We start from the raw sequence: 13,477 nt of genomic DNA on the forward strand, positions 1-13,477 counted from the left end.
AAGAAATATTACAGCAGATGTGAACCATGATAGGCTGCACATTTTCAGTACACTTGTTTTCCTGTTTTCTCCTATGTATCATTTTTATTTAGATTCTTAACCAAACCTTTACAGCTTTTCCTCCTGTAAAACTGCTACCAGGAAGAATCTATCCCCTTGTTTCCTCCAAATTATTTGTTTAAATCATGAGAAGTGATTGGCTGTCATATGTTAATACTTGATTAGTTTGTGTGGTAAAATCCCCATGTGTTTGTAGGTAAAATACAAAACATGTTAATCAAATATCAACTTGGGACAACTGAATTTCAAAACATACAGAATCCATAAATTAACCACTATTTTAACATATGTACAATATAATTTATCATAATTAGTCAGGAGATCTGTTGGATGAAGACACATTAAAATTATATTTGCATATTTATCTTCTGTGTTTTGCATTAAAGAGTATTAAATGTTTCATATGAGGGAGAAAAAGTGTTGGTAGCTGACTCCAGAAGCTTGCCTCTGTATCTTTGATTGTCCCCACGTCCCAATCTTCCAGTGAGCTTTCCTGCAGGAGCTCAAGAAACCCTTATCTCTATTAAAACCCAGGTCCCAGATCTTCACCCTTCACAAAGAACTTAGCCCAACGCAGAACCAAGAGGACCCACCCTCAAATGTTTGTGGAGAGACATTCAAAAGGCCCACAGGCATATAAAAAGTTGTTCAACCTCCATAATCAAAGAAAAACAGTCTAAAAGTAAACTGATTTTTTTTTTCATCTATGGGATTGTGGGGGAAGTTACAATGTGCTTTATTGCAAGGCTGTGGGGGAAGCAGTCACCCTCCCACATTGCCAGTGGGAGTGTCAATTAACACAACTCTTGTGGTAGACAATTTGGTAATATCCACGAGGAATACAAATCCACATACCCTTGACCTAGCAACTCCACTTTTGGGAATCTGCCCAGTAGTTACACTTGTACACAGTAAATGACATGTGTACAGTCTTATTCATTGCTGTGTTGTTTGTGATAGCAATGATGGGACACAACCTAAATGCCCTCAGTGTGTAACAAGTTAATTATACTGATATTTTCTTAAAATGGAATACTATGTGATATGTAGATGATGTATTATAGAAATGTATACTTGAAACCTATATAATTTTACTAACTGTTGTCACCCCAATAAATTTAATTAAAAAAATTAAAACTTAAAAAAAAAAGACGAGGAAGCTGTCCTGGCAAGTGAAAAAAAAAAATCAGGGTGCAGAACAGTGTGTAAAACATCAATCTTTTTTTTTTAATTTATTGGGGTGACAATTGTTAGTGAAATTACATAGATTTCAGGTGTACAATTCTGTATTACATCATCTATAAATCCCATTGTGTGTTCACCACCCAGAGTCAGTTCTCCTTCCATCACCATATATTTGATCCCCCTTACTCTCATCTCCCTCCCCCCACCCCCTAACCCTCTGGTAACCACTAAACTGTTGTCTGTGTCTATGAGTCTTTGTTTCTCATTTGTTTGTCTTGTTCTTTTGTTGTTTTTGGTTTATATACCACATATCAGTGAAATCACAGGGTTCTCTGCTTTTTCAACTCTGCTTTTTCTGTCTGACTTATTTCACTTTGCTTGAATATGCATAAAGCAACCCTAGGAAGATAATAAGAAAGCAAATCGTTGTATAGCAGCAGACACCAACTAGAAGCCCAAAGATGCATTTGCTTGGTTTGTATAGCTTTTTAAAGCTGGAATTCACTTCATAATCTGCTATCCAGGTAAAGAACAAAAGTGAAGCAGGACAGATATTAAGATAAGAAAGGGGGCTGGTAACCTAATTTGTTTGGGTTTTTCTACACAGATTTAAGGTCATACCTTGGACATAACTAAAGCAAAGTAGAGGGTCTCTGCAGTGGGAGCACCGATGCACTGACCAGTTTCATATCAGAGTAGAGCTGTGACTCATGGATACATATCCTTGTACCAAACCTCTCTCCAGGTTTCCTGTAGCGGCATAGGAGCCACAGCTGGAAAAGGCACATCCCCATCCTCGCAGGTGTGCTCAGGAGAAGCAGTGACATCCATTTGTCATAACAGACACAGTGCCTAGGGCCCATGGCAGTTTTAGGGGCCCACAAAATGTTGTCATTTTAATTTCTTTCACAATCAGAAGAAAAAAATAAGAATTATAAATACACGGTAATGCATTAAACCTGATTTACATTCATCTTTATACCAACACAGTTGTAAAATATAATCTTTAATATTTTTTATGGAGGAAGGGCCCATAAAATCCAGACCAAAATGTCCAAGGACTGATGAAGTCATACTGCCCTAACGTGGCCCTGCACGAGAGAAGCACTTGCCACCTGAGGGTAGGCTTAAACCTCACAGGCTTAATGGGCAAAGGCAGGGCCTCTTCCCCAAGCACCACCACCACACACACTGGTACATGTTGGGCCATTTATGCTTAAGTAGTGTGGCAAAAGAAGGGAAGGGTTTCGGGGCCAAAAAGAGAACCGATGCTTATCGGCTATTTTTCCAATGTGTCCTACCCCTGGTCTATCGGCCCAACCCTCTGGTCTTTCCTTTAGCCACACTAGAACCCTGGGACCTTCTGGGATGACCCTGAACACTTCCCTGCCTTTCTGAGGCCAAACTCCCCACTAAAGAGTGGCCTGGCTGAGTTCCCAGAGCTTCCTCTCCCTTATCTTCAGGCCATCATCATCTCTCCTAAAGAGGCAGGAATGACCCATCTTCAGAGATCCCACCCTATCAGCCTTGAACTTCTCACCCCTATACCTCAACTAGAAAGTTATATGATTTTATGCCATATGCCCAAGGTCCTACAATACAAGGACTATCACTTCAAATCTTTTCCCTCCTGACAGTCTTTTCCTTCAAAGACAAGTTGTGGAAAAGCAGACTAAAGCAATGGTTATCGAAGAATGGTTCCCTGACTGGCAGCATGGGCATCACCTGGGAACTTGTTAGGAAGGCAAATTATTGAATCCCACTCCCAGATCTGCTGAATGATAACCTCTGGGAGTGGGGGGGAAGGGCAGCAATCTGTGTTTCAACAGGCCTTCAGGCAATTACCATGCAAGCTCAAGCTCCAAAACCACCAAGCTATGAACCACAGTGCCCAGATTTTCAATGGCAGATTCCCATGTCCCCTGCCCAGAGGTGATGAGTCCAGCGAGGGTGAGACTCAGGAACGTGCCCCAGGCGCCGGAGGCATTTGGTCCAAGGTGATCACACAGGTACTTCCCTGGGATCCTGAAGTGACGCCAGGAGGGCAGGCACAGGTGGCAGGCACCTTCCAGGCTCCGGACCAGGAGACACAGCGACTTGTCCGTCGGGTCAACCCCGGCTGAGTTAAGCTGCAGCGTCTCAACGCGGGTCCCTGCGCCCTCACTGCGAGATCGGAGGTGACGGTCGCGCTTCTCGCTCTGAACTCATTCTCACTCCGCTCTAGAGGCTGCGGGAGCTGCCTGGTGCTCAGACTACCTCTCCCCTCCCACAGCTTACGTACGGAATGCCAACTCCCTAGTCCAACAGGCATTTCCGATTCCTAATCAGAGTGGGGCTCGAGGGTCCGTATTTAAAAGCAGCGCTCCGCCACCCGCTTACCCTAGGTGACCCTGAGTCTCCCTCAGGTCTGGAAGTCGGTTATCTGTTTATGGATTAGAGGGATCCGCCTTACGGGAATGTCTCACCCATTTCTCCTAGAGGGTGGAGGGCTAGGGAGTCCTTTTCAGGCGTTCGCTGCCTTGTCCCTGGGTACATTGGTTCTGGGTACCAAGTTGGAAGCAAAGAACGGGAAACTCTCCAGAAATCTATTCCAAAGGCTCTCAAATCTAGAGGGGATGAAGCACACGTCCTCTGGACCCACCCAGTTCAAATGCTTCTCACCTTTTTCGAGGCCACAGACCCCATTCCGCCCCCTTCCGGCCACTCGGCCTCGGTTCGCGAGCCCCAGCCTGGCGTGCGCTCCTGAAGTGCACCCAGAGCGTGATTTGGCCTTAGGAATCCAACAGTCTTTCCATCTGAGGTCTCAAACCGACGTTGATCTTCAGCTTTTGAACACCTTGGTTGTGCACCTGTGCCCAGCTTTGCGTTCTTATACACGCACACCATCCAAAGCTCGATTTCTGTAAAGGAAAAGTGTTAAAAGTGCCACGCCCGGAGTGGCACGCACCCACCGGCTCCTGTCCTTAGAACACGCAGCATCAGAGTTTTCCAGTTCTTTTCAAGTGTGCACAGTTTAAGAAGCACCCCGGTTTCTCAGCGACCAACTTAGACTACTGTTTCAAAGTCTGGATGGAAAATGTTGTCTAGAATATTGAGAGAAACTATATAGTACTCTTACTTGTAATGGCCACTCTTATTTTTCAAGTTGCTGCATTTTCTTTCTTTTTATTTTTAGTCTGTGACCACCGAAGCTAATTTTTTGAACATTTCAATGGTCAATGCAGGCAGACACCTGAGAAGCAATACCTCAGAAGAGAGCTGTTTTGTTTTTGCATAAAATAGCTTATACTCTCCAAAATGTCCTGACCAAACAATATTTACAGTAATTTAAAAGATATTACATATAGCCCGATTTTGGGGGGAGGTTCCTTCTATTCTTTGTTTTCTAGCAGAACCGCCCCACTGAGTCAAAGTTGTAAGGGGCTCTTGTTTCTGCCTGGACATCACAGCGTCTAAATGTGGTAATAAAATGGGGGCAAGAGAAGGATTCACTAACAAACATGGAAGGAATAAAACATTAGTATTTCCCTAGACGTTAATATTTCCCTAGATAAATTCTCTTTTCCAGTGGTAGAGAGTGAACATCTGGATATAACGTACTGAGATATTTAACTGATCATCTTCAGAGTTTATATCTTGATTATAAATATATCCTTCATCCTGACCTTGAGTTAAATCCGAGCCTGTGTGCTTTGTACAATTGCGTATGTGTAATGTACAAACGTGTGAAAGTGCATGCGTCCCTAGCAATATGCACAAATAAAACAAAAAATAGTACGTAAGGGGGGGGGGAGACAGAGATCACTATAGTTTTGGTAAGATACTCAAGCATCAGGGCGCAGAGAGGAATTAGTAGAAGGCAGGAGAGAGGTCTGTGCCCTAACGGGTGGGCACCGCAGTGCGCCCGGGTCCCGGCAGCTGCACTGAAACCCGTTGTTTGCACCGGAATTTCTCTGGGCGTTCGCTTGTTCTTTTATAACCCAAGGGCTCGGCTTCTCTAGTCTGGACTTTGCCAGATGTTGGGAGGGGTCAGGCGATCCTCGAGGCGATCTTCTTGGTTCCGGGCACACACTGGCTAGCTGGTTCTGGGATCCGCCAGGGCGGGCCCGGGGGCTAGAGCCGTGGACGCCTACACGTGGTGGCGTTCCTGCCAGCTGAGGGCCGGCTGCATGCAGGCTGAATCCAGGGTCGCCCCGGATACGAAAGAGACTCTCAGGGGGGACAACGTCGCGGTCACTCTAGGCTGTTTGCACTCCTGGGAGGGGAACCCAGGAGAAGGGAGGCGAGGGGAGGGGAGGAGCAAGGTGTTTGTTTATAGATCGGTTCCGGTTTCTTCCCCGGTTAAGATCGCTTTCCCCGGCGGCGTAGACAAGTGCACGAGTGCCAGAGGGCTACGCTTTGCGGCACCGCGCAAGGAAGCGGTGGCCGAGACGCGCCGAGGATTCCTGTTTAGTGTTCTTGGGTCGAGTGTACCGGTCTCTTTCCTCTCTGGGGCTTTCCCCTTTATGTTGACCAAGAGGTGGGTAGGATTTGCCTTTTAACTCCAAGAAACTTATTTAAAATTTCTTCTGCTAGAGGTGAACACTAATTCACGGATCCCAAGGGAAGCACCTGAGGAGCCGGTTCACGCCCCCGGCTGGCAGGGGGCACCTGCGGGGGCCCGGCGGCGGGGGGGGTGGTTGCCCGGAGGGTGCGAGGCCGGGTCCCCGCGCCTGGGCAGGGATGTAAAGGAGCCGCGTTCCCGCTCCAGCCTAGGTTCAAAGATTAGAAAAACAGGTGTCACGTCGCCGTGCTAATTCACTCTCTGGGTAAACGCGGCTCAGACACTTGTGTGCGGAGGACTTAGCAAGGGGGCGGTCACCACATGGCCGTGCATTCACTTTGTTTATTAAACGACATCTACTCGGTTCATCGACAACTGAGCTTCACTGGGACGCTGGAGCAGCCTGCCAGCCCCCCCCCCCCCCCAGGACATGGCCTTCCGTGTGAAAACTTCCATACTCATTTTGCCCATCTTGCTTCTGAAGGCAGAATACTGCGTTTCTTCCAGGTGAAAAACATCCTGAACGGGAAGCCGGACGCCGCCGGATTCCCCGATAGAGTTCCTGCGGTGAGCGAGGGTTTCAGACCCCAGAACAGCACTAACACACCTGCACTTTGTTTGAAGTAGAGATAGGGTTTAGAGCAACCGCAGACTTAACAGAAATCCTTTCTAGAACACGGTCGGAAAGAAAACAGCATCTTATCCCCTCAAGTGTCTGGCAGCTCCATTTTGCCCCTAAAATCCGTCAAGTTTGGGGGTAGGGGGAACAAGGGTCACTGAAGGTCCTTTCACCTTCTACAGACACAGCTCCCCTTGCTATACATGTAGTCCTTACTTGGTCTTGTCTGCTCTTTCTGGAATCTTAAGGGAGCCAGCCACTGTACATCTCTGCATTCCTACCCATCCAGGTCTGTAAGTGGCTACAGCGTCTGGGGAAAGGGCTCCACCTTCTAGATCAATAGCCCATTAGTTGGATCCCAGTTTTGAAACACCTACAAAATCTCATTTTTAGTTCTTTTTCTGATTCTTTCTTTCTATCCAGAACTTTTACCTCCTCTTGCCAGGTGTTTCCCAGATGTGTAAACACCCCCAGAAATCTCCCGTGGTTTCTCTATGAGCTTACTGCCATCGGGCAGCAAGGAAGTGGCAGTTGTCTGTATTTTTGAACAAACACTCTTAAAGTTGTTCTGAACCTCAGCGGAATGGCACACACCCCTCTTCAAATATATGTTTTCTCAGCGGCAATTAGCGCCACAAAGGAGAAGGTGACAGCAACATTATTGGTGTTCTAACTCTTTTATGGCAAATGAAACAACTGCCTCCAAGCGCTGAATCACGGTCACTGGCATCACCAAAACCAAGCCGGGAATCACGTCTATAGGGAGTGACTCGCAAGCACCAAAAATTGACTTGTGGGTCAAGTCAACTTTTTCCCCGTTGCTCTCTGTTCTCTTTCCTCAGATGACAGAGAGACGGCGATTCAAATTAGGTCTCTAAGATAGAATTTGTCAGCAATGGTACTTACAAACGTTTGTTTAAAAGGCTCCTGTTGGGGAATTTTGAATGTTGTAAGTTCATTTGTGCACATTGTATCCTTTCTGTAAAGGAATATTCATGTTGGACTTTTCTGAAACAAAACCCAACAGAAAGTCTTCGCTGACGTGTAAGATAACGGAAGGTGTGAGCTATCCATCTAATTCAATTTTGGCCTGAAATGTAATCTCTTTCCCCTAATCTGCCCTATCTGCTCTCCTTTTAAGAAAAAACTCCACGGCTGAGCTTTCCGCGGTGAGCCAATCGGCCCTCAAACGCGACCCATTTCAAAAAAGACGCTTCTCTTTGGGATTAATTGAAAGACAGGCATATTTATCTCCTCTGGCGACGAATTAGGTGTCGCTGTGGATTCAGAGAAACGTGAGAGAAAATAAAGCCCAACACTGGCCGCGAGCACTCCGTGGGCCCCGCGCACGCGGTGGGCCCCGCGACTCGCCAGGGAGGGGCGCGGCCCCCGGATCAGCTCTTGGGCGAATCCCGCCCGCAGTACAGGCATCTCCCGACTTCTCCAGCCGGCAGCCCCAGGCCCCCGGGCCTGACCTCTGCGGCCCCGAGCGCCCCTGGTACTACGGGGTTGGCGCTAGCGACTGACAGCTTAGCCATTCGACCCCAGGGATCGCGGGGTGCGTGGGTCCTGCACCTCTCGCTCAAGGCCGCGGATGCAGGGAGCAGCGGCGGCTGCGGGGCAGAGCAAACCCCAGTGCAGGGGGTTCGTTAAGAACGCGGCGGCCACGCGGGTAGCAGGCGAGACAGCGAGCCCCGAGTGGGGGAGCGCGGGGAGGAGCTCGGGGCGCGGCGCGGGGCGTGCTCGCGTCACTCAGCCCCGTTGACCAATGAATACCGTGCTCCGGGGCGCGTCGGGCCAATCGGAGGCGAGAAGGTTTGTGAGTGACATTAAGAGAGGGCGGGAGAGAGACAGCCCGGGAGTGAAGTTGAAGCTAAACCCTGTAAGGTATAAAGAAGTTACAGGGGGGCGTTTTCGGCTTCCAATTAGGAATATGCCGGCTTTGTAGCAACTACCGAGAAGGAGGATTCTAAAACCACCTCACCCGTCCCAAAGCCCGCATTCCCCTGCTTCTTCCACGCACCCTTCCCCCAATTTATGACCAGGGGAGAGAAAAGGGAGCCAGGGCGCGCTCTGCTCCTCTCTGCGGGTGGGAAGCTGAGAGGCCGGCGGAGTTGCTTAGGTGGACCGTAGACATGAGTACAATTAAAAGACAGGCGCCTCCACACCCTTTGCAGCCATCGAGGACTGAAGGTAGGTGAAGCGGAAGACACCCTGCGCCCGCCCAGCTGCACCCTCAGCATTACGGCCGAGGGAGACAGGCCGGACCGCCTCCTACCCCCTGGTGCCTGCCAGGCGCTGTCGTGAATGTTCCACCTGTTAACCTGGTGCTGCCGTGCCCGGCGTGTTGTCGCCCCTGCTGGGCAGGGAGAGCGCTGGGTCGCCTCGGGAGTCCCGAGGGACTTGATGTGTAAGTGCCACTTTTTGGGGAATCCCTGAGACTTGAGAGCCAAGTTAGGTAGCCAAGTTCCAGATCTGCCAAAGTGGGGTTACGGAAAGGCGACCGCAGCGCTGTGGAGGAATTCGGATTTGCAGAAACCTGCTTTCCTGGGACTTGCGCCTGGCCCGGGGGCGCGGGCACGGGCACCGGCGGTTGGGGGTCTCCTAAGGGTCTTCAGAAATAGGCGTTTTGTTGTTTGGGCAACTTCCCAGGGGGCTGGAGAATGTGGCATTATTTGCAAGGGACTCAGTCTCTGCTGATGTCTCCATATTTTAAAAAACAAACACAAACACCGATGAAAGCTGAGGCCCTTTGCGGAATTCGGGACGAGGGCAGGAGTGATTGTGGAACCGCAGATCTCTTACGCTCTGATGCTGTTGTCTTCACAGTGGCCTGAAAGAGTCGCCCGGCTTTCATGTTCTTCCCAAAGGGGCTCGGAACCGCCTCTAATACCACGGGACTGAAGAGCAAACGTCGGGGATTATTATGTTGATTTTCCGAAGACCCGGGTTCGCAGCGCGGAACAGAAGGAAAAGCTGGCCCTTCAGGGGTCCCGCCGGCCTTTGATACACAGAAACTCCTAAGATTGCCCAGATCGCCCTGGATCCGCGACTTTTCCTATGCTCGCATCCCGTATTGTTAAAGAAAAATATTCTGTTCGCCGCTTTGGTCTTTTACCACTATCAGTGAGTGATACACTGAAGCAAATACTTCAGCCTCTTCATTCAACGTATGCTATTTTTTTTTTTGCCAAAATGACCTGTAATTGAAAGTTTATTTTTGGTTTTGGATGAATCTGTGGAGCTTATGTTTTAAGAAGAAAGGGGGAACGAGACACAATGAAAGAGAAGTCCAAAAATGCTGCCCGGACTAGGAGGGAGAAGGAAAACAGTGAATTTTATGAACTGGCTAAATTACTGCCTTTGCCCTCGGCCATCACCTCGCAGCTGGACAAAGCATCCATAATCAGACTCACGACCAGCTATCTCAAAATGAGAGTAGTGTTCCCAGAAGGTAAGTGACTTTGCCCAGATGGAATTTCAAAGGCAGAAGGGTAGGGGATGTGCCAGCCAGTGAGTGAGTCTATACCACTGGCCAGAGAAGTACAATCATACTCACATACGCTCTGCAAAGGGAAGTTAAGCGTGGCTGCTTCACTAAGGACCTGTCTGAACTTAGAATTCCCATTGCTTTTTCGTGGCACTTTCTACTTCCCCATTAATACTTTCTTTTCAATCCCTCAGATATGTTTGGTTGGGAAGCAGCCCAACAGTGCTTTTGTCAACACTTCAGATACTGGGCTCAATTGAAAGTACTACTAATCCAAACAAGACTTTCTTTTTTCATTCCTCTCGTTAAAATTGTATCTAGTAGAAAGCAGGAACACTGCCAAATTCTTGTATTTTCACTACGTACAGATAGACCCATGTATATGGAGCTAGCTAAACCAGTTAATAATTTCTATATATGTCTCTAATTCTGCAAATGAGGAGCAAGCATATTCATGAACAAATATGTCCTGAATTTACCCAGTCTCTTGACTGAAATAGCAAATTTATTTTGAGTTTTTGAGACATTCACAGATTCTGAACTAACTCTGGGGCTTGTAATTTGCACATCGGCACTTGATATTATCTCTGAGATAATAGGCTAGACCCCAAATACATAAAATTGAATTAAGATGGTTAGACCACTTAGAAAATATCTTCTAGGTAGCAGGCAGGTTGGCAAACAGATCCTGGGGAAATTGTCTTATAAGGCCTAGAAGTTAGAATGGCCGAGCTGTTTACATGATTTGAAATGTATATTTAGATTATGAAGATTTGCTGTGTGAGGACAGAGCAGACTTCACAAAACACTCTCGTGTATAAAATTTCCCATTTATACTCACTGGGTAAAGGACACATCTCTCTCCCATTTCCCAGTCCTTTTCTTTACCCACATTCAAATAACATGGACAGACTCTGTGTGTGTGTGTGTGTGTGTGTGTGTGTTTGTATGAATGATATGTCTTTGCTGGGGGAGAACAGTTTGGAAATGAAAAGGAAAGAATACCAAACAAACAAAAATCCAAGTGAAAGAACCCTGTTTATTTACAAACGGGGACTTCTTATTTGACCCAGAGAGGTTTATGTTATTGTTGATTTGGGACGTTTGGGGTTTGTTGTTTTCTTTTAAGGAAATAGTCATTATTTGGCTTAGAGTTTCACTTTGCTTGATCTTAACTAACAGTTATTATCTGAATCAAAATCTTGCAAAGCATGTTCCAAATTAGTCATGGGCACTAAAGGAAAACTTTCCAATTATAGTTCAATTGTACCCCCAAACTATAAGTAGTGTTATAGTCCTTGTGTCTTAAAACAGTTCTTTGAACAATCTCATCTGCTCCTGGAAACCACAGGAGGAAAGGGATCAAAATCTAAAATACCTGACAAGTTAAGGGGTGGCGGGGCGAGAGAAGGGAGAACTTACATGTATTTTAAAACCGTGCTTCCCATTCAAACTGTGCTGAGAACTGCTAGTGGGAAACTTACTGTGATGCTACACTACCTTCTGTTTAAAAAAGAGATCTCGTCTTTTACACTGTCAGCGACTACTTTACAAAAATAAAGCTATTGCGAACTCCGTTGGTCGCGCTGTTCCTAACAGGATTATTAGCAGTGATTTGTCAGCCCCTGCGGTCTCAGTGGGCTCCCTTTCTGCGTGATTTCTGGCGGATCTCGTCAATTATCGGTGCCGATGTCGCTCGCTGTTTGATCAGAAGAAGCATATGGTGCTGCTGGTGGAGCTGCGAGTAATCGCGGGAGGAGGAGAATAGTGGGTCGACGTTCCTGGGCGAGCACAGAGTGGGACCCGAGCGCCCGGGGAGTCCCCGGTCCCGGGCGCTCCTCTGTGTCGTGCAGATGCGGCCGGGAGAGTATTGGGCTGGGTTTTGTTGTTTTGGTTTTGTTTGTAAGACAGCAAGCTTTCTTTTTTAAGTGCTAACTCCACAAATTATAACTCGCGCGATAAATAAATAGGAAAGAACGTTAGTTCTTAGCTAACTTCTTGTTATTTTTAAAGAGGGCCCTGGTGAAGACTCCCTCTGGAGTCCGGTTGGTGGCCAGGCCGGTCCCCTGTGGCTACTTGAACTGCGACTGTGCTTTCTGCAGCGTCCCTCACCTTCCTCCTCAGCCCAGGGCCCGGGGCTCCTCCCTCCTCTCCCTTCTGCAGAGGAGTGTGAGTTTATGGGGAGGAGGGGATGGACGATGTGTGAACTCTGGGCACATCATTTATTTCCCCAGCTACTGTTGAGCTCATAACTCACCCCAAAGCCTCCACCGGGTGAATCAGACAGGGTCATTCGAACAGCTGGCTGCTAGAAAGGAGGTTTTAATTTTGAGGACAGATTAACTTCAAAAAATGCAAAACTCAAACACAACCCTTAAAATATTGAAGAACAACAACAAACCAAAAAACCCAATAGCTTTTAAAGGAGTGCAGTAAACCCAAGCGGAAGAACTAGGCACCACCTGCAGAGGGTGCCAAATTTGGGTTCAGCTGTTTATTGAAGACAGGGGGTGGACAAGATTGGGTCCATGGCAGTGGATGAAAATGAGCACTTTATATGGGGGTAATCGTTTTTAGTGATGAGAAATGAAAATAATTTGAAGATAAAGTTCATTTTTACATGTGTCTTGCCACCCTCCTAGCACATAATAGGTCTTCAATAGGATTTTAAGGATGGAATAATGATAATTATTTCACAGTGGTAAGCCTTCTATCACATGTAACATACAGATTTTGCAAGGTATTTAATCTAAAATAATTATAAACCCTGTGGCATCTTATAGGCATAACAATGACTTTAAAACTCCAGTTTTTTTGCATACACATTTCATCTATAATACCCTGTAATGCCAAAAGGCTTAAATCAACAAACAAAAATCCTTCCATACTCATGTTTGAAAAACATTTTTAAATACTAAAATATTGTCAATTCCCCTCCCCCCTAAATTGCTGAATATAATCCCTCCACTCCCCCCCCCACACCCACACCCACACCCAGAGTCTAGTAGATTCCTTGTCTGGGAGCAAACAAAATTGAGCTGTTGAAGGAAAAATGAGAGAAAGAGAGAAAGGAAATATGGATGCCTGGAATAATTAAGAGTAAAGTATTAGACTGGAGATTTCATAGTTAAAAAAAAAAAAACTCAGGGAAGATTACTGTGAAATCATTTAAACTGCATATCTCCCAACTGGCAACATAGCCTGTTCTAAAACAGCCTTGCAAAGCAAAAATTGAGGCATCTAGAAATGTGTGTCTTTGGTATTATCAAAGGCAGAAAAGCAGGATTTAAATAAAAGATGACTTTATTTAGGATAAATTCAACTAAAAAGAAATATGTGTTATCCAGATATCATACAGTTTTGGCAGGGAGGTGAAGGGGCTAACAGAATAACCTTTGCAAAGATCAGACATGTTTTCATATCTATGGCCATTCAAAATCTTGGTCGCATCACACCACCATTTCATTCTCAAGATGTCTTGGGATACTAAAAATAATCACAGAATTGAAATTAGTAACTGTGCAGTGAAGGAGTCTCTACAAAGGCTGGAAAGACAAGAATTAAACAAACCTCCACAAAC

The 13,477-nt window shown here is 46.6% G+C and overlaps 1 protein-coding gene across 2 annotated transcripts in view; it reads left to right on the top strand.

The window, feature by feature from the left end:
* Window positions 1-8,254: 8,254 nt before the first annotated feature.
* The window catches only part of SIM1 (SIM bHLH transcription factor 1), a 68,649-nt gene continuing 63,426 nt past the window's right edge, over window positions 8,255-13,477 (top strand). Inside the window, exons 1-2 of one of the 2 annotated variants that reach the window (XM_081041040.1) lie at window positions 8,255-8,600; window positions 9,237-9,861. In XM_081041040.1, the coding sequence (XP_080897166.1) occupies window positions 9,687-9,861 (175 nt within the window). In that variant the 5' untranslated portion in view covers window positions 8,255-8,600; window positions 9,237-9,686. Of the gene's footprint in view, window positions 8,818-9,236; window positions 9,862-13,477 lie in introns of both variants that reach the window. The other variant, XM_081041041.1, reaches the window with a different exon arrangement.

The sequence above is a fragment of the Rhinolophus hipposideros genome, assembly GCF_964194185.1.
Source record: "Rhinolophus hipposideros genome assembly, chromosome: 3".
Classification (NCBI taxonomy): Eukaryota; Metazoa; Chordata; class Mammalia; order Chiroptera; family Rhinolophidae; genus Rhinolophus; species Rhinolophus hipposideros.